The following is a 25,484-nucleotide window of genomic DNA, read 5'->3' as shown; positions in this document are numbered from 1 at the left end:
CCTACCTCCGAGTATTCCTGTGGTGAAGAAGGCACGTCAGAACATACTATTTCCAGATGTCTGTTGTATGCCTATTTTGCTGATACTGATCGGCAGCAACTGGATTGGCACAAAAGACTCGATGTCGAGGAGATTCTGTGTTGCATAGCAGAGTGGCAGATCCTGAATGATATCACCGTCACTTAGGTAGTGCATTATCTTATCAATCAACTGCCGTCTTCTGCACTGCAGGATGCTGCGGCAGAACATCGAGAAGCGACGCAGTGAAGACAGTTGAGGTCAACATTTGTGGTAGAACAGCCAGCACCGCATCCACGGCCACCATTAACAACCCCAGAGAGAAACACAGCCGTTGGCCGTGTCTCACTACCCAAGGAACGTCCGCCCCGATAGCTGAGTGGTCAGCGTGACGGATTGCCGTCCTATGGGTCCGGGTTCGATTCCCGGCTGGGTCGGGGGTTTTCTCCGCTCAGGGACTGGCTGTTGCTCTATCTTTATCATCATTTCATCCCCATCCGGCGCGCAGGTCGCTCAATGAGGCGTCGAATGTAATAAGACCTGCACCAAGGCGGCCGGACCTGCCCCGCAAGGGGCCTCCCGGTCAATGACGCCAAACGCTCATTTCCATTACCCTAGGAACTAGAACCGGTGTGATGTCGGCCGGCGTGCGGGTCTGCTCCTTACCAGCAACAACTACGCCCCCTCGGAGGAGGGAAATCGTTCGGTGCAAGCTGGGAGCCGACAATCAAACGGAAGAGGCAGAGGCAATTCAAAGAACCGGCAGAGCATGCCCGCGTGCAGATCACTTCCCAGAAGAAAGCATATAGAGCTTTTTAATGGACACACTCGTCTTCTTATCACAATAGTCGAACCGATTAAAGTGAAGTGTTACTTTAATCTAATCAGCAGCTTTATATACAGGCTCTTCACAGAGTCGCCAAAGTCTCTCAGCTGGACTCCATAAACATCTTAACTGTAGACACAAACATGTGGAAGATCGTAGTGTGTGCATTAACAGTGGCCTCGTGTTGGCTAACTGTGCAGAGCGCACCACGGATTGTGAATGGCACCGGCGTCGACATCGAGGACTACCCGTGGATGGCGTCCATTCAGTTCGAGTACCAGCACAAGTGCGGCGGCATCATCATCAGCGAGACTTGGGTACTGACCTGTGCAGAGTGCGTACAAAAGTTCGACCCCTCGTACTACTTCGTACGCGTCGGCACGTCCATCCGGGAGAGCGATGGGATCATCTACAATGTCACAAAGACCGCCCACAACAGCCACTACAGCTCCACATCCATGGACTACGACATCGGAGCAGCGCAGATTCTGGGCACCTTCATCTTCAATGAGAAAATTCAGGTAAATTAATAAATATTTGTTAGCCAATGCCGTTTCGCCAAACTTTGAAAAGCACAATAGATGTAATTTAGAACTTCTAAGAGGTTTACTCCCAAGTATTTGTGCAAACTGCGGTGACAAATAGATAGAAGAAGATGACAAAGTTAAATTCATGGGCTTACAATCTATGTCCATGCTAATGACACGCTGTAGAAACGTCGTGTCTGTTTTGTTTCGACACGCTAACCTCCAAAACTACTAGACGGATTTTCATACAGCTTTCACAGGAAAGTTGAGCGCAGCTTGCGGCAACGTATATGCTCTATTTCATAAAATCGGATAACGAGAAAAAGCTATCGTGGTTTAAAGTTTGTCTAGACCCCTCGAATCTATTTGTCTGTTTGAAAACGCTTATCCCTCAAACTACTAGACAAATTTTCGAGGTGTGTTCACACGTAACTTAAGCGTAGCATGGGGGAGCAAACAGACTTTATTTCAGCACAATCAAGATATCGTAATTTAAAGTGTTATCTCGTTTGATGAATTCTGGATGTAGATAGAGGGGAATGGAGGATCAGATACAACCAAGAGCTTGAGGAACTATACCAGCAGCCCAACATAGCGGGAACTGTCAAAGCCAAACGAATGCAGTGGTCCGGCCATGTGGCCCGGATGGGGGATCACAGATGGCCTCAGAAGCTCCTGGATTTCACACCCACAGGAAAGAGACCGCCAGGGGGACCCAAGAAGCGTTGGAGGGATGGACTCCATGAAGATTTAAACCAAGTGTCAATAGTAGTAGACGGATGGCGGATAGCAGCAATGGACAGAATACAGTGGAGGAGGAAACTTGTACATGCGTTCGGTCCACTGGGCCTGATCGCGTCGTAGTAGTAGTAGTAGTAGTTGAAGAATATAACATGCCATAGGGAAACATATTTACTCTTTGAAAACGGCTGTTTACTCTGTGACGTTTGAACTAGGTCGTATTTGTGAAAACCCTTTTGTTGATTGATGCATGGTATGCAAAAGGATTCAACATAATGAATACCATGCTTCTCTCTCTCTCTCTATTCGTTTAGTCGGTTCCGACTCTTTGTGACCCCATGAACCAAATCACGCCACTTTTTCCTGTCTTGCACTTTCTCCCGTAGACCTTCCAGGTCGAAACACATTGCTTCTGTGATGCCATCGATCCATCTCGTCCTCTGACGTCCTCTTCTTCTAGTTCCTTCAATCTTCCCCAGCATTAATGTTTTTTCCAGCGAGGCATGCCTTCGCATTGTGTGTCCAAAGTAGGTCAGCTTTTGTTTTAACATTAGACCTTCCAGGGAGAAATCTGGTTTTATTTGCTCCAATATTGATCTGTTGGTTCTCTTTGCAGTCCATGGAACTCTAAGAAGCTTCCTCCAACACCACAATTCGAAGGAGTCAATTCTTCGCCGTTCAGCCTTTCTAATGGTCCAGGTCTCACATCCATACATCACAACTGGAAAGACCATAACCCTCACAATACGGATCTTTGTTGCTAGTGGACCTTATAACCTTCAAAGTTTGACATTGCCTGTCTACCGAGCAACAGGCGTCTCCGGATTTCATGGCTGCAGTCGCCATCAGCAGAGATCTGGGAACCGAGATAACTGAATGTGGTCACTACCTCCATGGTTTCTCCTGCTATATCCCACGAATTGGTAGGTGTAGTTGCTTCTACAATCCTCAATATGTTTAATCCAGTCCATACTAGTATTATTAAACGGCCAAGTAACTCTATTTCTTATATTTTCAAGACTAAACTGATGAAATGATTTCGATGAAATTTGGGAAGGGGGTAGTTCGAGCCCTGGCTAAGAAAATAGGCTACTTTATAAAGTAAAGAAAGAAAATCTTCCCCTAAGAGTGTGAAGTAGGGGATTCAACATGTCTGCAATTGTATTAACGTGATTAAATTTGCTGTATAATATCCATGTTGTATGATGCGTAGTTACTTCAGTAGCACGATGCACGGATGTGCGCTCCTGCCCCCTTTACTTAGCACATGCCACTTGGCAACAACACTGCGCATGCCGCTATGTCACGTATTGGGCACTGGGGAGATGGGAGAGGGGTAAAGTGGGGGGGGGGAGGCGCACATCACTAGCTATGCTCATCGGACCAGGCAGACAGCCGACATTATTGTGTGAACAACAGCTTATTTACTCACCATCACTCACCGTGACAAAAGTACTGATATGCAACTGCAACTGCTCGTAGCAGCTAGTTACACAATAAATTTAGATGGAAAGAGCAAATCACAGAACTGCCTTAAGCACCTAAACAAATCTCTATATTCAATGATATGTATATCCAGATAAAACAAAAAATTAAAAAAGCCGATATACTTTGCCTACTCTCATTCTGTTTTCTGTCGTTTGTTGTGAAGTCAAGAACGTCTTGCAGAGTTCTTTTCAAGGTAATGTGAATAATAACTGTTGCTTCCCAATATATTTATTGTAATTAATATATTTATTGTAATTAATATGTCTCTTTTCCAACCAATGACTCAACTGATAAAATCAAGTGTCCGTTATGGAAGACTGCATAATATCATTAACTTGCTAACTACCATATCATGTCAAGTTTCGGAAAAGTTTGAAGAATTCATTAGCAATTAATTCCTTCTAATGCAGTGACAATTTTTCTAGTAGAACCAAAAGATGTGTATATTATTAATAATATCAAACAGTGTGGGTCTTAGTAAAATCATATCTCTGCACATCTCCAATGTAGTAAAGTCATTATTGTATAGAAGTGTTATTTTGGTGATTCAGAGCTACAACAGTGTTAAGGACTATCACATGCTCATTGATGTATTATGCATAAACGTGTTCTGTAAACAGTTTTATTACCTCATCATCATCATCATCATCATTTAAGACTGATTATGCCTTTCAGCGTTCAGTCTGGAGCATAGCCCCCTTATAAAATTCCTCCATGATCCCCTATTCAGTGCTAACATTGGTGCTTCTTCTGATGTTAAACCTATTACTTCAAAATCATTCTTAACCGAATCCAGGTACCTTCTCCTTGGTCTGCCCCGACTCCTCCTACCCTCTACCACTGAACCCATGAGTCTCTTGGGTAACCTTGCTTCTCCCATGCGTGTAACTTGACCCCACCATTTAAGCCTGTTCGCCCTGACTGCTACATCTATAGAGTTCATTCCCAGTTTTTCTTTGATTTCCTCATTGTGGACACCTTCCCGCCATTGTTCCCATCTACTAGTACCTGTAATTATCCTAGCTACTTTCATATCCGTAACCTCAACCTTGTTGATAAGGTAACCTGAATCCACCCAGCTTTCGCTCCCATACAGCAAAGTTGGTCGAAAGATTGGACGGTGCACAGATAACTTAGTCTTGGTACTGACTTCCTTCTTGCAGAAGAGAGTAGATCGTAGCTGAGCGCTCACTGCATTAGCTTTGCTACACCTCGCTTCCAGTTCTTTCACTATGTTGCCATCCTGTGAGAGTATGCATCCTAAGTACTTGAAACCGTCCACCTGTTCTAACTTTGTTCCTCCTATTTGGCACTCAATCCGTTTATGTTTCTTTCCCACTGACATTACTTTCGTTTTGGAGATGCTAATCTTCATACCATAGTCCTTACATTTCTGATCTAGCTCTGAAATATTACTCTGCAAACTTTCAATCGAATCTGCCATCACAACTAAGTCATCCGCATATGCAAGACTGCTTATTTTGTGTTTACATATCTTAATCTCACCCAGCCAGTCTATTGTTCTCAACATATGATCCATAAATAATATGAACAACAGTGGAGACAGGTTGCAGCCTTGTCTTACCCTTGAAACTACTCTGAACCATGAACTCAATTTACCGTCAACTCTAACTGCTGCCTGACTATCCATGTAAAGACCTTTGATTGCTTGCAAAAGTTTGCCTCGTAGAACAGACAAGAACTTCCTCCTAGGAACCCAGTCATATGCCTTTTCTAGATCTATAAAGCATAGATACAATTCCCTGTTCCACTCATAACACTTCTCCATTATTTGCCGTAAGCTAAAGATCTGGTCCTGACAACCTCTAAGAGGCCTAAACCCACAATGATTTTCATCCAATTGGTCCTCAACTAATACTCGCACTTTCCTTTCAACAATACCTGAGAAGATTTTACCCACAACGCTGATTAAAGAGATACCTCTGTAGTTGTTAAAATCTTTTCTGTTTCCATGTTTAAATATTGGTGTGATTACTGCTTTTGTCCAGTCTGACGGAACCTGTCCCGACTCCCAGGCCATTTCAATTATCCTGTGTAGCCATTTAAGACCTGACATTCCACTGTATTTGATGAGTTCCGACTTAATTTCATCCACCCCAGCTGCTTTATTGCACTGCAATCTATTGACCATTTTCTCCACTTCCTCAAATGTGATGCTATTTCCATCATCATTCCTATCTCATTCTACCTCGAAATCTGAAACATTACTGATCGTATTTTCACCTACATTGAGCAACTCTTCAAAATATTCCCTCCATCTGCCCAAGGCATCCACAGGATTCACCAGCAGTTTTCCTGACCTGTCCAAAATACTTGTCATTTCCTTCTTACCTCCCTTTAGAAGACTGCTAATTGCACTCCAGAATGGTTTTCCAGCAGCTTGACCCATAGCCTCCAACCTTTTTCCAAAGTCTTCCCAAGATATCTTCTTGGAGGCTGCAATTATCTGTTTGGCTTTGTTTCTTTCTTCAACATAACTCTCTCTGTCTACCTGAGTTCTAGTGTGTAGCCATTTTTGATACGCCTTCTTTTTCCTTTTACAGGCTGCCTTAACTGTGTCATTCCACCAAGCTGTTTGCTTCATCCTACTTTTACACACTACTGTTCCAAGACATTCTTTAGCCACTTCTAGTACTGTGTCCCTGTACCTTGTCCATTCCTTTTCCAATGACTGTAATTGACTACATTCAACTAACTGGTACCTTTCTGAGATCGCTGTTATGTACTTGTGCCTGATTTCCTTATCCTGAAATTTCTCCACTCTTATCCTCCTACATATGGACCTGACCTCCTGCACTCTCGGCCTCACAATTCCAATTTCACTGCAGATTAAATAATGATCAGTGTCATCAAAGAATCCCCTGAATACACGTGTGTCCCTCACAGCCTTCCTGAATTCCTGATCTGTTATTATATAGTCAATGACAGATCTGGTTCCCCTGCCTTCCCAAGTATACCGGTGAATGTTCTTATGTTTAAAAAAGGAGTTTGTGATTACTAAGCCCATACTGGCACAGAAATCCAAGAGTTGTTTCCCGTTCCTGTTGGCCTCCATATCCTCTCCAAATTTACCCATAACCTTTTCGTACCCTTCTGATTTCCAATCCTGGCGTTAAAATCACCCATGAGCAGAACACTGTCCTTGTCCTTTACTCTAACAACTACATCACTGAGTGCCTCATAAAAACTATCCATCTTATCTTGATCTGTTGCATGGGGGCTTAATTAAATATCATTGAAAATATTTTTTTTTTTGTTTTTTAGTAGCTGTCTGTCCGATTACGATATGTCTCGTAATCGGTTGGCCCTGACTAGTTTTATTACGCTATCTGACTGCAAAGAACAACAACAAAGAATGAAATGAAAATTTTCATAAACACAGTTAATTAATTAAGTCCCCAGCAACTATAAAACCTACAAAACCCAAGCACAAATGTAACTGTTCTGTGTGTGGGAGTGTGACTCAACGTACACATCTGGCACGGTTGTTCTTCAACAAGACAAGAAATTTTAAATACCATTATACTGACGTGATAAAAGAAAATTAGAAAAACTATAATTACGCAAGAAAACCAGAATTACACTCTAATACAAGAACACACGCCAGATGCTTTTTTGACTGAACCTGTAATGACGCATTATTTAAAACATGGAATTAATGAAAAAACACGCATTATTTTACCTTCATATATATTGACGAAAAGCACTCTGATCGTTACAGTATTTCCATTAGAATAACATCTGCTATCTCTCCCATCAAATAACTGCATAAAACATGGAACAAGCACTCCTAACTACAACATCTCGACAAGCCTTGCCCACTCGCACATCTCAACACGAACTGTCTTCTACGAGCTCTGCCCACGCACTGACTACTACGAGTTCTTAACAGGCACTGTGGAGGCGGCTTAATAATACTCTTTGGCGCAATCTCTGGCGCAGTGGCTCAGTGTAGCCACCTTTCATATGCCCCTCCTCCACAGGCCAGAATTTGATGGTATTTTTGCCAGCATTGGTGGTGAAAATACCACCAAATTCGTCCAGAAAAATACAGACAAAAATAAAAGATAATATTAATACCTAAATATCACATAATTAGTTAAAAATTTTGGCTTTGCACTGACCTTTCAATAACCTAATATATGAAATACAGTAAGCAATACAAATTCTTTTCATACATAATAGTTTACACAATACACAAAAAAATCAGTTTATACAAATGTTCACATAAAATGCTTTCAATGATTAGTTTATACAAAAAAAGACACCAACATGAGATATCATTTCAGTAGAAGCAGTCCATCAGTGGCACCCAGTAAAGTTTAGCAGGTACACCCAGCAAGAAGTCACATTAGTTCAGTAGAAGCAATCCATCAGAGGCACCCAGCAATGTTGAGTAGGTGCAGACAGCAACAAGTGACTTCATTTCAGTAGAAACAGTTCATCAGTTGCACCCAGCAATGTTGAGCAGGTGCAGACAGCAGCAAGTGACTTCAGTAGAAACACTTCATCAGTTGCACCCAGCAATGTTGAGCAGGTGCAGACAGCAACAAGTGACTTCATTTCAGTAGAAGCAGTTCCATCAGTTGCACCCAGCAATGTTGAGCAGGTGCAGACACCAACAAGTGACATCATTTCAGTAGAAACAGTCCATCAGTTGCACCCAGTAAAGTTGAGCAGGTGCAGACACCAACAAGTGACATCATTTCAGTAGAAGTAGTTCCATTAGTGGCACCCAGCAATACTGAGCAGGTGCAGACACCAACAAGTGACATCATTTCAGTAGAAACAGTCCATCAGTTGCACCCAGCAATGTTGAGAGCAGGTGCAGACACCGACAAGTGACATCATTTCAGTAGAAGTAGTCCATCAGTTGCACCCAGCAATGTTGAGAGCAGGTGCAGACACCAACAAGTGACATCATTTCAGTAGAAGTAGTTCCATTAGTGGCACCCAGCAATACTGAGCAGGTGCAGACACCAACAAGTGACATCATTTCAGCAGAAGCAGTTCCATCTGTGGCACCCAGTAAAGTTGCAGAGGTACACACAGCAACAAGTCACATTAGTTCAGTAGAAGCAGTTCATCAGTGGCACCCAGCAATGTTGAGTAGGTGCAGACAGCAAGAAGTGACTTCATTTCCATACAAGTAGTCCATCAGTTGCACCTAGCAATGATGAGCAGGTCCAGAGAGCAGTCCATGATATTCACTATCACTAATCACACTGTTCATCAACAGAAACTAAACATGTCGTAGTGACACCAATCATGTAGATAAAGTACAAGTAACAGTCCATAATATTCACTACCACTGATCACTCAGTTCATCAGCAGAAATTAATCATTCCTAAGTGTCACACATTACGTTGAAAAGTGCAGGTAACAGTTCATAATATTTACCATCACTAATCAGACAGTTCAGGCATGAACAATCGTTTGAATACACATACAAATGCTTTTACACTAAACATATAAATTCTAATAAACACACAAATGATTTCAGATAATTGTCATATTAACTATTACAAATACTCAAATATCAGTAAACCTATAATATTTATGGGTGTCAGTGCAAGCCACTACAAACAAATAAAATAATATTTACGAGATAGGTGGGTAGGATTAGGAAAGGAAAACACACAAAACACACTCACTCATCTTTCATCCACATTAAGTACTGCTGTGTAATTGAATAGTGTTAACTGTGTAAATGCAATTCTGTCAAAATCTGATGTGCATCATGTGTATCAAGTAGTAATGGCAGCAATGTATTACAGTCAATAATAGTTAAGTCAACGTCATAGTCATCATGTCAAGACCAATGTTTGCCAAGCCAGATCAAATGTACTGTTGTTGAACAACTGTCAGTGAGCCAAGATATGCAAATACTTCCTCTCTTAAAAAAAAAAAGTATATACTGCTTAGTGATTTAACAAAGTGTGTGTATAGACTATCTTCCTTCTACTTTAGTGTTCTAGTCTGCTATCTTCATCCTCCTTGTTCCATAAGACCAACAAAAAAAAATGCATCTCACTTACTTTACCTCTTATCCACCAAAACTCCAATAATCATCAGCATCACATAATCTCAATACTTCACTAATACTTCTTACGTCGATACATGTAAATCTTATCATCAATATCATTTACCTTACCTCTTGTCCACAAAAACTCCAATAATCATCAACTTCATATAATCTCTATACCTCAATAATACCTCTTCAATACGTCGATACATGTAAACCTTATTACCAATATCACTTCACTTCCATAACAACTCTTTCGTCTAGTCAGTCTCCTCGAACAAGTACAGATAATATCCTAATGCAAACTTCAGTTCATCATCCCATACAATCTGAAGACACATTGCCAACACACAACCTCTGTGTAATCCATCTGACCCAAATCTTCTGCTCATTATGAATTATAAACAAAGAAATGCATACATGACCTCTAACAGGCTTAGTTCGAATAACTCTCAGTAATTAAGTACGATTACGGAGTGTGAATAATCATAATATTTCACAGTGTGTACACCACTTCAAGAATTATGGCAAACAGAAGCAAACATGTGGAGTATTTCTTGTGTCAAGTGTCACTTCCTATTTCAATTGCTCACGAAAAATGCAGTGTAATAACTGTTAATGGTCTAAACGTAGTAGTGGTATGTCATGTCGTTAGCTTCCTGCCTATTAGCATACATTTATACAGCTTCCATAAAACCTCCAGCTCATGTGACTTCAACGAAGTTCTTTGTACCAATGTCGTTCGTCGAATTATAGCAGTTCATTTTCTTATCTTAAAAAATATAAGGTACTGAGCGTAAGCAAAACAAGCAATAGCGAGTAAATATACCAGTAGAGAACAGAATGTCAAAAAGTGGATGCAGCACAATCCTTACAACGAGGCTCTGCCAAGCGAACAATCTGTAACCTATACCATAGTGTAACCTAAACTCTATATTCGTACACTGTACATCAGCATTTCTATACACCAAATTAAAGAGTAGTTATGACAACAACAGATATGTATAAATATGCAATCCATACGCAAAGCAGTAAACATGTCATTAGCATCATATCAGCATAAGCAAATAAATGTTCATATGTCATCTTAATAAGTAAACATGAAGGCGCAAGCACATAAATCACAAAGTATAACTTACATACCTAAACACATCAGCACAATAAATCAGGTGACAATTATAACTTAAATAAATAAGCACAGCAGGCACATAATTAAAAAAAATATGACATCAGTGAAAAAGCAGTGCAGCCAAGCGATGCATAATATACACAAGTTACAACCCAGTTCATTAATAAAACATTGACAAAAATCAGCAAATGTACGCAAGCACGTCGCTTCACACGTAAATTCATAGAACATGAAATTTAGCACAAAGTATGAATCACGTAATCGCGAGCAGCAAATTACGTCTAAAGTACGTACCTAAGTGGAAATATGTTACCTGAAAAATGAACTCAATTAATAGTTACCTTTTTTAGTTTACTAGTTTCTTCTTCGAAATTACATTCTTCCTGAAAATTTCTCGATAGCAAATCCTCTTAATGTCGGAGACACACAGAATTTACCTGAAGTTCTTAAATATTTTATACAACCGTATCCTGAAAAATACTGAATGTTAATAACATAATTCACCAAGTCACTATAGCTTTATACTGAATTTAATCGGAGAAATTAAACTGTGTATTTGTTTACGGCTGTCAGTGCATTCGCACTGAGCGCTCGATCAGCTGTAGGCGCGTGACGTAGGAAGCAATTGTTCGCGGTCAACGACTGCCTTGTGCGGCGCGCAGACTTGAGTATGTGCCGCCGCCAAAACACAGCGCGGTATCCTTGTATTCTCCGCATGTTTACATGTAGCTGTTAGTTTCTCACAAGTATGTCATTCTACAAATTTTTTTTTTTAAAAGTATATCATTCCACAAAAATTTTGGAAACAACGAACCTCACGTTTTGTGGTAGGTACGGCATAATTACGAATAGCGTCTAATTTTTTTTGGATCAGGAAGAATACCTTCTGTAGAAATAAAGTGACCGAGAAATTTCACCTGAGAACGACCAAATTCAGATTTTTGTAAGTTCACTGTAATGCCAACTCTTGCAAAGATACGTAATAATGAATCCAAAATTTTGTTGTGTTCACTCCAAGAACGTTTAGCAATAAGAATGTCGTCAACATATGAAGTAATATTGTCACGAAGGTAAACAGGTAAAATTTCATTTAAGCTGCCAATGAATGCTGCTGAAGATACAGTAAGTCCAAACGGTAATTTCCGAAACTGGTAACAGTTACCAAAGGCTAAAAAGGCAGTATATTTTCTACAATCAGGGTGGAGTTCTATTTGCCAAAAACTTGCGCGCATGTCAATCGTGGATAAAACTTTAATTCCATGAAAATGTTGAAGAAGTTCATCTAAATTTTGTGCACGGTCAGTTTCAGGAATGATGATATTATTTATCTGTCTGGAATCCAGAACCAAACGAATTGACCCATCCTTTTTAAGAACAACGTGTAATGGGCTAGTATAAGGACTGACTGCATGCTCAATAATGCCCTGATCTAACATGTACTTAAGTTCATTCTTAACCTTGTCTCTGTAAGCCAAAGGAATAGCGTACGTTTTCCCGCGAAATGGTGTGTGTTCTTTTACTTTAAATAAATATTGTAAGCCTTGTATTGTTCCTGTGTGATGACTAAACACTGTAGCATGTGAAGTCAAAATGTGGTGCAGCTCTTCTCTTGCAACGTCATCTGGCACTTCAGCTTTCTTAACCTTTTCATTAATTAATTCTTCGCTATTAATTATATCATCCATCGCGTCTCTGTATCTATTGTCATTATCATGAATAAACACACTGTCATCATAATGCTCAACGAAAACATCAGAAGTAAGAAACCTTAAACATTTTGTATCTGACTCAGATCTTGTTAAACACTCGAAAAATTTCAAACATTTCGGCATTCCGGCAACAGTCAAATTCACACTTCCTTCTTTAAAGTTCAAAATTGCTTTATGTGCGTTAAGAAACTCCATACCTAATATAATTTGTGTACTGAGTAATGGAACAATAATAAAATTAGCAGAAAATTCGTATCCTTGACAAATGAAATTTAAGTTGGTCTGTTGTTTGACTTCCACACTTTTTCCAGAAATCGCTCCTCGAATTGTAGTTTTTGAAATAGGTAACACAGGACAGGCAATAGTTCTTTCACATATACGAAAAACTGATTCACTAATGACATTCAGTGGGCTCCCAGAATCTAAAACTGCAGTGAATTTACTCTTACCCACACATACTTCAATAACAGGATGTAAAAACGCGTCTACATTATTTTCCTTTTCGTCTAACAAAATGTCTCTCATGTCTTCCAGGCGTACGTAGTGTAAAGTCGTAGTGTCATTACTTTCTGAACCGTCTATATTGCTGCCAGAAGCCGAAGCTACAAGTCATTGTCGATTGTTTGCGTCACGTCTTTGATTATTCGCGTCATTTCGCGGATCAATTTCTACGATTTGCACTTGTCTCTCAGAAGTTCTGTCACGTGGAGGATGCCGATTAGGTCCCTCCTGTCTGTTAGATGCAAATTCTGGGTTGTGTCTGTTATTAAAATTTCTATTTTCCTGTCTGTCTGCATAACTACTTCTTGTATAATTTCGACTGTCACTTCTGAAATTATTGTTGTATCTATTACCCTGGTTATTTCTGTAGTAAGAATTTCTATTACTGTATGAATAATTTCTGTCCTGATGATACCGAATACTGTTTCCATATGATTGATCATTCCGGTATGAATTACCGTTGTTATAATTGTCTGTGTAATTTCTGTTAGAACGTCTGTTATTGTCATAGGGCTGGTATCTATTGTCCTGTCTGTTTCGTCTGTCATTCTCAAAATTACCGCTATAACGTCCGTTCCGACCACTATCCCTTTTCTCTGAAAATCTATTGTAATTACTGTTACTGAAAAAATTACAGGAAGTCCCGTCGTCATTGTCATACTCAAGTTCTTGCAACAAAGTCTTAAAAGTCTCGATGTCGTCTTTACATCTTCCAGCTAAAGCAATTTGTCTTATGGATTGCGGCAGCTTAGTTAAACAAATACGAATTAATTCAGTCGGGCTGTAAGGGTTGGAAAGGAACTGATTCTTTCGAATCATGTCTTCAAAATATTCTGCTGGCGTGCGGAACTCAGACTGTTTGAAATTACGCTGCATAATAAGACTGTGTTTGACTCTGTCTTGCGTGTTTTCGGACCAATATGCCGATAGAAATGCATGATAAAAATCATTGAGATTATTACAATCTCTAATGAGTGCGCGCATCCGCGTCGCCGGTTCGTTTTCTAAATATCCACACATAAATTCCAGTTTGTGACTTAGTGGCCAATTTGGTGGAAGTGCGTACATAAATTGATCTAACCATGCACATGGATGTATGTCATTCTTAGAGTTGCGGAAGATCTTAAATTTCCGAACAGTCAAAAACTGTTTATAGTCAAAGTTTTCGCCTCGTGGCGACAAAGACCTACCGCGTCTGTCCCAGTCCGAATGTCGATTATTGTCAAGTTCGCGCGCCTGGCGCTCTCTTGTTGCTTCTCGTAAATGAAATAAATTACTTTCTTCATACCCCTCTGCTATCTGTGATTCAAAATTTCTTTTGCTGTCTTTTCCTACGATTTCGCCCTCAATCTGTTTGACTTGCTTTTTTAAAGCCTCAAATTCCCTTTTCACGCGTTCATTAAATTTTCCCTGATTTTCAACATGTTTATTTATGTTCTGGTACTCTTCGGTTTCTGCGAATGGTAATGGAGCTGTGTCATCCGAATCTCTGTCCCCATGTAAACTAAGACTTGTCAGTTTATTTGAAATCTCCTCAACTCTTTCCGATAAATCACCTATTTGTTCTTTCTGTTTGTTTACGTCTTCCGTAAGTGACGCGACTCGGGTTTCAGTATTAACACATTTGGTAGTTAACTGTTCATATTGTTGTGTTAGGTTATTTAATCTGTCATTTGGCACGGATTCCTCGATTCTCTCAAATATTTCTTTCTTATCGTGTGCACGTTGTAAATTTGACTCTGAAAATTTTTGTACTATCACGCGATCTCTTTCTTCCTGTTCTCAATCCTGTTCCCTTTGTCTAATCTCTACTGCAATTAATCTATTATTGTGAGAATTCAAAATCGGTTGTACTTCTTCTCTGATTTCTTTCTTTAATTCATCTTTCATATTTTTGAAACATGTACTTATTCGTGAATCTAACCGTGTTTCCAAAGTTCCCATCTCTGTTTTTAATTCAGATCCAAACCGTGTTTCCATTGTTCCCATATCAGTTTTTAATTCAGATCGTAAAGTTCCCATCTCAGTTTTAATTGTTCCTGTTTGTGATTCCACTGAGTCTAACCCTGTTTTTAATACAGATCGTAACTGTGATCCAAGTGAGTCTAACCGTGTTTCCATTGTTCCCTTTTGTGAGTCTAACCATGTTTTTAATTCTGATCCCAAATTTAATATTACACCCATCAACTGCTCCATATCAACTGCTCGTAATCGGTTGGCCCTGACTAGTTTTATTACGCTATCTGACTGCAAAGAACAACAACAAAGAATGAAATGAAAATTACTCATAAACACAGTTAATTAATTAAGTCCCCAGCAACTATAAAACCTACAAAACCCAAGCACAAATGTAACTGTTCTGTGTGTGGGAGTGTGACTCAACGTACACATCTGGCACGGTTGTTCTTCAACAAGACAAGAAATTTTAAATACCATTATACTGACGTGATAAAAGAAAATTAGAAAAACTATAATTACGCAAGAAAACCAGAATTACACTCTAATACAAGAACACACGCCAGATGCTTTGTTGACTGAACCTGTAATGACGCATTATGAAAAAACACGCATTATTTTACCTTCATATATATTGACGAAAAGCACTCTGATCGTTACAGTATTTCCATTAGAATAACATCTGCTACCTCTCCCATCAAATAACTGCATAAAACATGGAACAAGCACTCCTAACTACAACATCTCGACAAGCCTTGCCCACTCGCACATCTCAACACGAACTGTCTTCTACGAGCTCTGCCCACGCACTGACTACTACGAGTTCTTAACAGGCACTGTGGAGGCGGCTTAATAATACTCTTTGGCGCAATCTCTGGCGCAGTGGCTCAGTGTAGCCACCTTTCACTGTCCCTTCACAATGTGAATCAAATGAAAATATGTTGTAGTCTTGTTTTTCCTTGTTCCACGTCCGTGAGAACCATTTAACTTGGAATCTGTCGAATTTTTTTGTTCACTTTGGATCTACGGAATAAATACAATTTCTACTCTAACATGTTTCGTATACAACTTTCATGTAGATCCGTATTGTGTTCATACAGTTTCAAGAATCCGTAAAACTCTGCGCTGTGATGGAAAGGGCAGAACATAATAAACATTTACAGATTCATACACACTCTGTGAAACACTGAAGTATATGGCAGAGTGTACTCATTTTGCTATTATTTCCCCTTCAAGTAGAATATAGAGTGTGAGAAGAATTATTGCTCAAATGTCCATGAGTGTGGTGTAAATATTCTAATCTTGCTATACATTTCGCAACGTGGCCAATATGCAGAGATGTGAAGAATATCTCCAAATACTTCACTTGATACTGTTCTTGAAAATTTGTAGTTACGCTTCCGCAAGGTGACTTGCTCGATATTCAGGTTCTGTTTCTTTTTCTTTCTTCTAAGATTTCGCTGACGCTCTCCCGTGAGCCAAACCCTACGAGCTGTGACACACAGATACAGTCTTTCAGAGGCTCTAGCCTTGGTTTGTTTCAGTCTTTGAAGAATACACGCAGTACTTGTAATAGGCTTGCATGAAAACTTTAAACCGTGGGGCAGTGTGCTTCCATAGCAAATATCTTACCTTTCACATGCTTTATTTTATCGCCTGCGCCACCAACAAACGCAAAGCTACAACTTGCCATGGCTGCCTTGCTTTGTTTTCAAACTCCCACAGAGTCTTCCGATCAAGAAAGTATATGCAGTGATAAAAGAATTTCTTCGTCAGTTACAGAACTTAGGCTGTGGCCAAGCCAAATTCTCCACTGTATCGACTCTACTGCGTCTGCTAATTGCACAGAATCTCGCGGGTTCCTCAGACCATGTTTCAGGAGAAATAGTAAATATTTTAGGAGATGGCAGTGTATACTAATTCGAATTAATCATTCCATTTAACATGGGTCCAGTTTTTATTGGTAAAAGAATTACAGCTGGTTGGAGAGATATGTTTTCATTGCGGTGTTGGCGCACTAGTTGCCATGGGTTTATTTATCGATTGTCATTTTTGTTTATACTTAAAGTTGCGAAGTTGGCTTCAGTTTAAATTATTGAATTTTTAAACTATTATTCTGATTTGTTAGGCTGTTCTACTGTATCGTTTAAGCATGCCGCATGTACTTACAATTTCTGAGTATGCCGGTATGGTATTTCGTATATGGGTTTTGTAACGGCAATACTACTGCTGCTACTTGTAGGGAACACGGCTGACGATTTCCTATCCGCACAGTGTTTACTCGTGTTCCCACAAAAACCCACGGGACTGGCGCGCAGCAGTAATATCACGTCTGTTCGTACAAATAAACAGAGTTTGGATGAAGTAGAACACATTATTGAATTGGTAGAATAAAGTCTTTCAACAAAAACACGTACAATTAATGCACTTATCGATGTTCCACGCACAAGAATATGGCGCACATTACGTACGCACAACCGCTGTAATTATTTACAGCGGATTAAAATCTATCGAGAAGAAGATGAAGGCAGGAATTTGGAATTCGGCGTTGCCTACTTGGTGATCGCGGAGTAGTACCATTAAGACTGTTTAGTGATGAAGCTATTTTCATATCTGACACAACACTCACAACACTCGTAGATCACATCGGTGGACCGACGGATACCGTCATACCTATAGAAAGACACCTTTTCAAGAAAGCTTCCCTGTATGTGTCCTTGGTTCCACCTTCACGCCCCCACCCCCCACATCCCCAGAAGCTTTGGCCGGAGTGCGTAATCGAATGTGACTGAGGCATTTGTGTCAGTCCCTGTGGAGCCTGTAGTCAACGAAATTTTATCTTTGGCCAAGAGCATATGACTAGAAGTGGATAACAATGATCTCGATGAGTCTATGGAAGATCACAGCCAAGACATGACCACCAAAGAGCTTGTGAAGTTGCAGTGTGTTTCACAACAGGAAGTTGTGGAGAGGAGTTCTGCAGAGGGGTAGGTGGAGGAGGTTGAGACGGTAATAGCAAAGCAGCAATCTTCTCGTGTAGGAAGAGAAATTCTGAAAGCATGGGAATTACCCCAACAAAGCAGAGGCTAGGCGCGCTTCAAATTTATTTCACGATAATTCTGTGTCGTGTTTCTGCCATGTATAGAAGCGTCGGCAGAAAGAAATGACCAAAGATATTTTCCTAGAAAAAAAGAATTAGTTATGTGTCGTGAATAATAAAGTACCTTGTAAGTAGGCTGTTTAGGTTTTTATGTTGGTAACGCCACGTAAAGCTCTGTATGAAAATCACTGACTGTGCTGTGTGCAATCTGTGGCTGGTTGGCATTGTTGGAATATTCGCTCTCGTATTGTTGGGCAGTTGGATGTGAACAGCACATAGTGTTGCGCAGTTGGAGGTGAGCCGCCAGCAGTGGTGGATGTGAGAAGAGAGATGGTAGAGTTTTGAGAGCGAACGATCTGGACGTGTGTCCGTCAGAATAAGGAAATTTGTGAGACTGGATGTCATGAACGGAAACATTCCACGTGGGAAAAATATATCTAAAAACAAAGATGACGTAATTTACCAAACGAAAGCGTTAGTATGTTGATAGACACACAAACATACACGCAAAATTCAAGCTTTCGCAACCCACAGTTGCTTCATCAGGAAAGAGGGAAAGACGAAAGGATGTGGGTTTTAAGGATGAGGGTAAGGAGTCATTCCAATCCCGGGAGCAGAAACCTTAGGGGGAAAAAAGGACAGGTACACAAGGCAAAACTCTTTGCCTTTACATATGTCTGCTTGTGTCTGTATATGTGCGGATGGATATGTGTGTGTGTGTGTGTGCGCGCGCGCGCGCGAGTGTATACCTGTCCTTTTTTCCCCCTAAGGTAAGTCTTTCCGCTCCCGGGATTGGAATGACTCCTTACCCTCTCCCTTAAAACCCACATCCTTTCGTCTTTCCCTCTCCTTCCCTCTTTCCTGATTAAGCAACCGTGGGTTGCGATAGCTTGAATTTTGCGTGTGTGTTTGTGTTTGTTTGTGTGTCTGTCAACATACCAACGCTATATATATGATGACTTTTGAACATTATTAAGGTAAATACATTGTTTGTTCTCTATCAACATCTTTCTTTATTTGCTAACTATGCCTTCCATAGTGAGAATCTTTTATTTAGCTGGCAGTATTGGCGCTCGCTGTATTGCAGTAGTTCGAGTAACGAAGATTTTTGTGGGGTAATTGATTCATGAAAGGTATAGGTTATTGTTAGTCAGGGCCATTCTTTTGTAGGGATTATTGAAAGTCAGACTGCGATGCGCTAAAAATATTGTGTGTCAGTTTAGTGATGATCAGAATAAGTAAAGGGAGAAATGTCTGAGTACGTTCAGTTTTGCTCAGCTGTTTAAAAATCAAATAACGTAAGAGGTTTACCAGCACAGTTATTCATAAATTTTTCTAAGGGGATGTTTCAACATAATAGGTGTATATATAATTTGAATAAATGTCACGAATAAGATAAAAACTTTTAGTACTTTTATGCATGGAACGCATTGATGTATTTTACATTAATTTATAAGGAATAAATTGTTTCGCTTAACGATTGTTTCGCACTACGAGTAAGATTCTGGACCGATTTATGCTCACTCTATGATGTTCCACTGTGTTCGTGATTGTAATCCTTTACAGCCTTTGAACTGGTGTGATTTATCATGTAATTGAAATTTAGAGGATTTCTTTTGGTACTCATGTGGATGACTTCAAACGTTTCATCATTTCTAGTCAACTGCTACTTTTCTCATCATACAGATATCTTGTGTAAATAGTTTTGCAATTTGTTTTAAAGGTTAGATGTCTTTATAAAAAGATAAATCATAGCATCACGTGCAAACAATCTACGAGTTCTTCTCAGATTGTTTCCTAAATCGTGTATTAGAAACAGCAGCGGGAGTAGAACACCTCCTTGGGGAACACCAGATATTACTTCTGTTTTACTTGATGACTTTCCATCAGTTACTACGAACTGTGACCTTTCTGATAGAAAATCACGAATGCAGTTGCACAGCTGAGACGATAAGCCATAGGTACCCAATTTGATTAGAAGTCGCTTGTGAGGTACCGCATAAAAAGCCCTGTCAATAGCACTCATTACATGTGAGAATAAAGATCTAATTGTGTTTCATAAGAACGACATTTTCTGAATCCGTGTTGGCTGTTTGTCAATAAATCATTTTCTTCGAGATAACTCATAATGTTCGAACACAGTATATGTTCCACAATCCTACTGAAAATCGACTTTAATGATATGGGTATGTAATTTAGCGGATTACTCCTACTTTTTTTCTTGGGTATTGGTGTAGCTTGCGCAACTTTCCAGTCTTTAGGTGCGGATATTTCGACAAGCGGTTGGTTGTTTATGTTTGCTAAATATGGGGCTATTGTATCAGCATGCTGTGAGAGGAACTTGACTGGTATACAGTCAGGACCGCGGACTTGCCTTTATGTCTTTTAAGCTGCTTTTTTATAAATCTTTGGTGGGTGTGTTCGAGCCGGCGATCATAGCTACCAAGCAGTGACGCTAACCAGTAAACCACACTGCAGGCACCATAGCTTGCAGCAATATGTTTAATTTGATGACTCACAGTGCATATTCTGGTGTCGTGAAATCATGTTTTTTTTAAGGTTTAATGTGACTTCTGTTGGTAATTAGGCAACCGATTAGTCGCTACTTCTTCAGCTACGACATAGATTTTCGTTCTGAGCTCAGCGGGGTAGCAAAAAGATTCTTATTGTTGGTATTTACCTTTAGTAAAGGTCGCGAGTTGTCATGTCTGGCGATGAAGGTGGTCACACAAATGTTATACGTGTGAGAATACAAACGAAATGGTTACCAGAGTTGGCAAAGCTCTTCGCGTTACATGCGCCTTCACGCGAGACTGGCGCAGGCGAAACAAAGCAGGCATCTCGTCATGGTTATCTAATTTGTGACAATACGATCACAAGAAAAACAGTGAATTAGGAGCGTTACGAAACTCGCGCGTGAGCATAGATGACGATATTTAATCACTTTTACTTCTTAGTCACTTGAAGTAATGCATCACGAGATGTGGAAACTAAAAAGTTGAAAGCATGCACACTGTGAGGTGGCACTGGTTTCAAAAACGTAAATTCAGATCAGACTGAAACTTATGAAATCAATTCAGATCGAAAATTAGTTGAACGCTGCTTTAAACGACTACATAATATATTCTGATTAGCACGGATTACCATTACGGCGAGCAGGTGTTGCTAACTGCACACCACTACCTGCGACAAGCTCTGAGGAAAATCCACACCACTGTGATTCGGCCCGTCGAGTTCTATTCACCCCTGTCCTCAGAGCGGAAGTCCTCTGACGTCATTTCATGTGACCAATTGCAGAGCAAATTCCACGGAAGTGTTTGGCGATACCAGTGCTCCTTTTGTCCGAACCGAGTGTCAACAAGCTTCGCAAACACAGAGAGATCCATAGTTTGAAAGGGTGATACGCATACAGCAAGCAGCTGAGAAAAATTCCTGAGAAGGGTGAGGTGTAGAGTTGGGGAAACTTGGGGAAAAAGTCCTTTTCCTCGCTCCCATCCACCCTGCGTCCGTCGATTGTTTAATGCCCCCTCGAAAAATAACGCCTTACCAGTAGATTTCATTGGCATAGTGATTGGGTGTTATAGTTCGCCATTTATTGATTCTCCTAGTTTCTTTTATCTTTTATGCATACCACTGGTGAGAAAGAGGAAAAATCTCGTGAGAATTGCACTAAGACGTCACATCAACATTGCGAGCGAGAAACAGGCTGCTACTGATGGTGTTCCAACTGAATAAAACAAAGATTGTATGGCGACGAAGAAATACGTTTCAATAGTTACATACACAGTGCCAGTATTAATTACTTATTGATACTGCAGCTACTGGTACCGTGTATGTAGAAATGGAGAATTTGACCGGTATTATTTCGGTAGTGTCACAGCATTGAAGAGATATTTAATACATTTACATCGCTTGAACCTCTTCAAGTGAGTCACAGTTACTATACTGATATAACTGAATTAATGAGAATGTTTTTACAACACCATGTGCTATTCTGTCTAGAGCACTTCACAAAACTCGCTACCATATACCCGTCGCAATCATGCATTTCAGCCGCAGACAGTATTTGTGCTACGATATATCTGTGTGTGCAACAACAGTCGTCCACTACAAGGCAATCATATTCTACAGTCTGAATTTAAAAGATACATTCCTTGAAATGCTGCGGGACTCTTTATACACTAAAGACAAAAAATAAAGAAAAACCTAACATTAAAAGGGCGTTGTGCAACATAAATGCAAGTTACCAGGTGTGTTTCTACATCTGAAAGATGATTTCTATATGTTTATTCAAATTTCCCGCCAGCTGCATAAGAGTGACACTAGTAACGCCACAATGAGGATGCAAATCAGGTTGGCTTTAAAGGGTAACGGTCGTGTGCGTTAGTTACCTTTGAGATTCGACGTGACGAGTTGATGTTAGTCAAGAAAGCCTTCAAGGCGACAAACCTCACTGGGTTTGAACAAGGTCGTGTAATAGGGCTACGAAAAGCTGGATGTTCCTTCTGTGATATTGCTGAAAGACCTTTCAGGGATGTAGCCACTGTACATGACTGCTGGCAGCGGAAGTGTCGCAAGAAGACCAGGCTCCGGACGGCCATGGCACTACAGAGAAGGAAGACCATCGTGTTCGGCATAGGTTCTGGCGCATCGTACTGCTTCTGCAGAGCCATTTGAGCAGCAGCTGGGACCACAGTGACACAACGAACTGGTACAAATCGGTTAATTCGAGGACAGCTCCGACCAGACACCTCGTAGCGTGCATTACAGTGACCCCAAAGCATCGCCGTTTGCAACTTCAGTGGCGTCAACCGCGAGCTCATTGGAGGGCGGGGTGGAGGTCTGTTGTTTATTCTGATGAAAGCTGCTTCTGCCTCGGTGCCAGTGATGACCGAGTGTTGGTTAGAAGGGGGCCAGCTGACGGCCTGCAACCAACCTGTGTGCGTGTTGCTGGACATACACCTGGAGTTATGATCTGCGGTACGATTTCATGTGACAGCGGGAGCACTCTAGTAGTTATCCCAAGAACTCTGACTGCAAAATTGTACGTCAGTCTGGTGATTCGACCTGTTGTGCTACCATGCATTAACAGCATTCCAGGCGCTGTCTTCCAACAGGATAATGCTCGCCCACATACCACTGTTGTAGCCCAACATGATATACAGAGTGTCGATATGTTGCCTTGGCCTGCCCGGTCACCAGATCTGTCCCCAGTCGAGCATAAATGGGTAATCATTGGACGACAGCTCCAGCCTCACTGAGAAACAGGATTAACCGTCCCTGTACTAAGTGCAACAGGCGTAGAACTCCATCCCACAAACTGACAACCGGTAGCTGTACAACACAATGCATGAATGTCTGTGTACTTGCATTCGGCATTCTGGTGGTTACACCTATTATTAATGTACCAGTGTTTTACATTTGTAATGACTTATTTCACACTGACATTAGCCCATCATTTGCGATGCTATTCACTTAAATATATTACCTAGATAAATGTATTCCTAAAATTTCATTACACTACATTAAATATTTTTTTGTGTTGCGATTTACTCCGGTCAGTGTACTTTGAAAGTATTCTGGGTTTCTTACATATTCTGGATACTTTGTAAATATTGTTTTCTTTCTGAAGATACTCTTTTAATTGGAGTTGTCCATTGTTTCTACAACGTGTAGCGTCGCCTTAGAAAAATTAATGGATTACTGTGCTGGTAAGGCCCTACGTTATTTGATTTTCAAACAGCTGAGCAGAACTGAACGTACTCAGAAATTTCGCATTTCGCTCTTTACCTATTCTGATCAACACTAAAATGACACACAATATTTTTAGCACAACGCAGTCTGACTTTCAATAATCCCTACAAAAGAATGGCCCTGACTGACATTAAACTATATCTTTCACAAATCACTTACCTCACAAAAATCTTCGTTACTCAAGCTACTGCAATACAGCGAGCGCCAATACCGCCAGCTAAATAAAAGATTCAAACTACTGCAGGCACTAACTAATGATAGGCATAGTTAGCAAATGAAAGATTTTGAGAGAGAACAAACAATGTATTTACCTTAATAGTGCTCAAAAGTCATAATATATATAGCAGTTCATGACATCCAGTCTTACAAATTTACTGTCTCTGTCCAGATCATCCGCTCTCAAAACTCCCACATCCACCACTGCTGGCGGCTCACCTTCAACTGCGCAACGCTACGCGCTGTTAACAGCCAACTGCCCAACACTACAATAGCAAATTCCAACAATGCCACCCACCCACAGACTGCACACAGCACAGCCAGTTTTCATACAGAGCGCTACGTGACGGTGGCGTTACCAATATAAGAACCTAAACAGCCTACTTACAAACGTCCTAATATTACATTTAATTTCGTGGCGAAAGTCTAAAGTCTGTGTTTGGCCAGATTTCTGAAGCTTGGACGGCACAATTACCAACACATTCTCTTGTTATCTTTGAGCGTTCTCTGTGATGACTTCTCTTTTTGCTTGCTATGTCTGAGCAGCCCATTCCGCTGACGACAGTGGAGCCTGAGGCTGGCACGCTGGTGACCATAACTGGCTGGGGCACAGTCTGGAACGGCGGGTACCTGGCGGACCAGCTGCAGATGGTGCAGCTCTATATCGTCGACCGGGACAACTGCAGTGCCGCCTATGACGGGCTGGGCAAGGTGAGCGTCCGCAAGATCTGCGCCTGGTGGCCGGGCGGTGGCCGCGACCGCTGTGGCCCCGACTATGGGGGCCCCATGGTGTTGGATGGCGTGCTGGTGGGGGTCATCTCCTCCTGGGGCAACGGCTGTGCCCTTCCCGGCTGGCCCAGCGTCTACGCCAACATCGCCAACGCCGACATCAGGCAGTGGATCAATGACACCACCGGCGTCTAGAGCTTGCTGCTGCTGTGATTTTTCCGGTTGTGACACTCTTTCGTCTTGGTTACACTATTTCAGCTTGAGATGAATGTAAATAATATTGCGCAAATTAAACAGTAATAAAAAACTGGAAAGCACATACAAAAAATTCGTTTTAAAACACCCAGTGAAACGTAAACGGCGTTGGATATCCTTTTTCCCGTTCGCATTATTTATGGAGTTAAAAAAAATTGTTCAAATGGCTCTGAACACTATGGGACTTAACTGCTGAGGTCATCAGTCCCCTAGAACTTAGAACTACTTAAACCTAACTAACCTAAGGACATCACACACATCCATGCCCTAGGCAGGATTCGAACCTGCAACCGTACCGGTCGCGAGGTTCCATACTGTAGCGCCTAGAACCGCTCGGCCACTCCGGCCGGCTATAGCGTTCCTGCCTGGAACCAAAATAGGTAATAAAATATACTTTTATTCATAGATGTGAAAAAATTCTATATTATCACAAGGACATCAACAAACATATAAGCGTATTTTAAAATGTACGGTATGTTTTGTGTTTGT

At 40.8% G+C, this 25,484-nt stretch overlaps 1 protein-coding gene across 1 annotated transcript; it reads left to right on the top strand.

Moving 5' to 3' along the window:
• The first annotated feature begins 987 nt into the window (after positions 1-987).
• LOC126474480 (trypsin-2-like) lies at positions 988-24,935 on the top strand. Its single transcript, XM_050101953.1, has 2 exons — positions 988-1,365; positions 24,558-24,935. The coding sequence occupies exons 1-2, from the start codon at positions 988-990 to the stop codon at positions 24,933-24,935; spliced, it is 756 nt and encodes a 251-aa protein (XP_049957910.1).
• The last annotated feature ends 549 nt before the right edge of the window (positions 24,936-25,484 follow it).

The sequence above is a fragment of the Schistocerca serialis genome, chromosome 4 (genome assembly GCF_023864345.2).
Source record: "Schistocerca serialis cubense isolate TAMUIC-IGC-003099 chromosome 4, iqSchSeri2.2, whole genome shotgun sequence".
Lineage (NCBI taxonomy): Eukaryota > Metazoa > Arthropoda > Insecta > Orthoptera > Acrididae > Schistocerca > Schistocerca serialis.
The sequence above is the reverse complement of the archived record's forward strand: the minus strand, read 5'-3'. Positions and strand labels throughout refer to the sequence as shown.

Excerpts from the sequence above, each read along its gene's own strand:
- LOC126474480 (XM_050101953.1), top strand. The coding sequence starts at position 988 with ATGTGGAAGATCGTAGTGTGTGCATTAACAGTGGCCTCGTGTTGGCTA. Across the intron at positions 1,366-24,557 it reads TCTTCAATGAGAAAATTCAG|CCCATTCCGCTGACGACAGT; the intron begins GTAAATTAATAA and ends ATGTCTGAGCAG.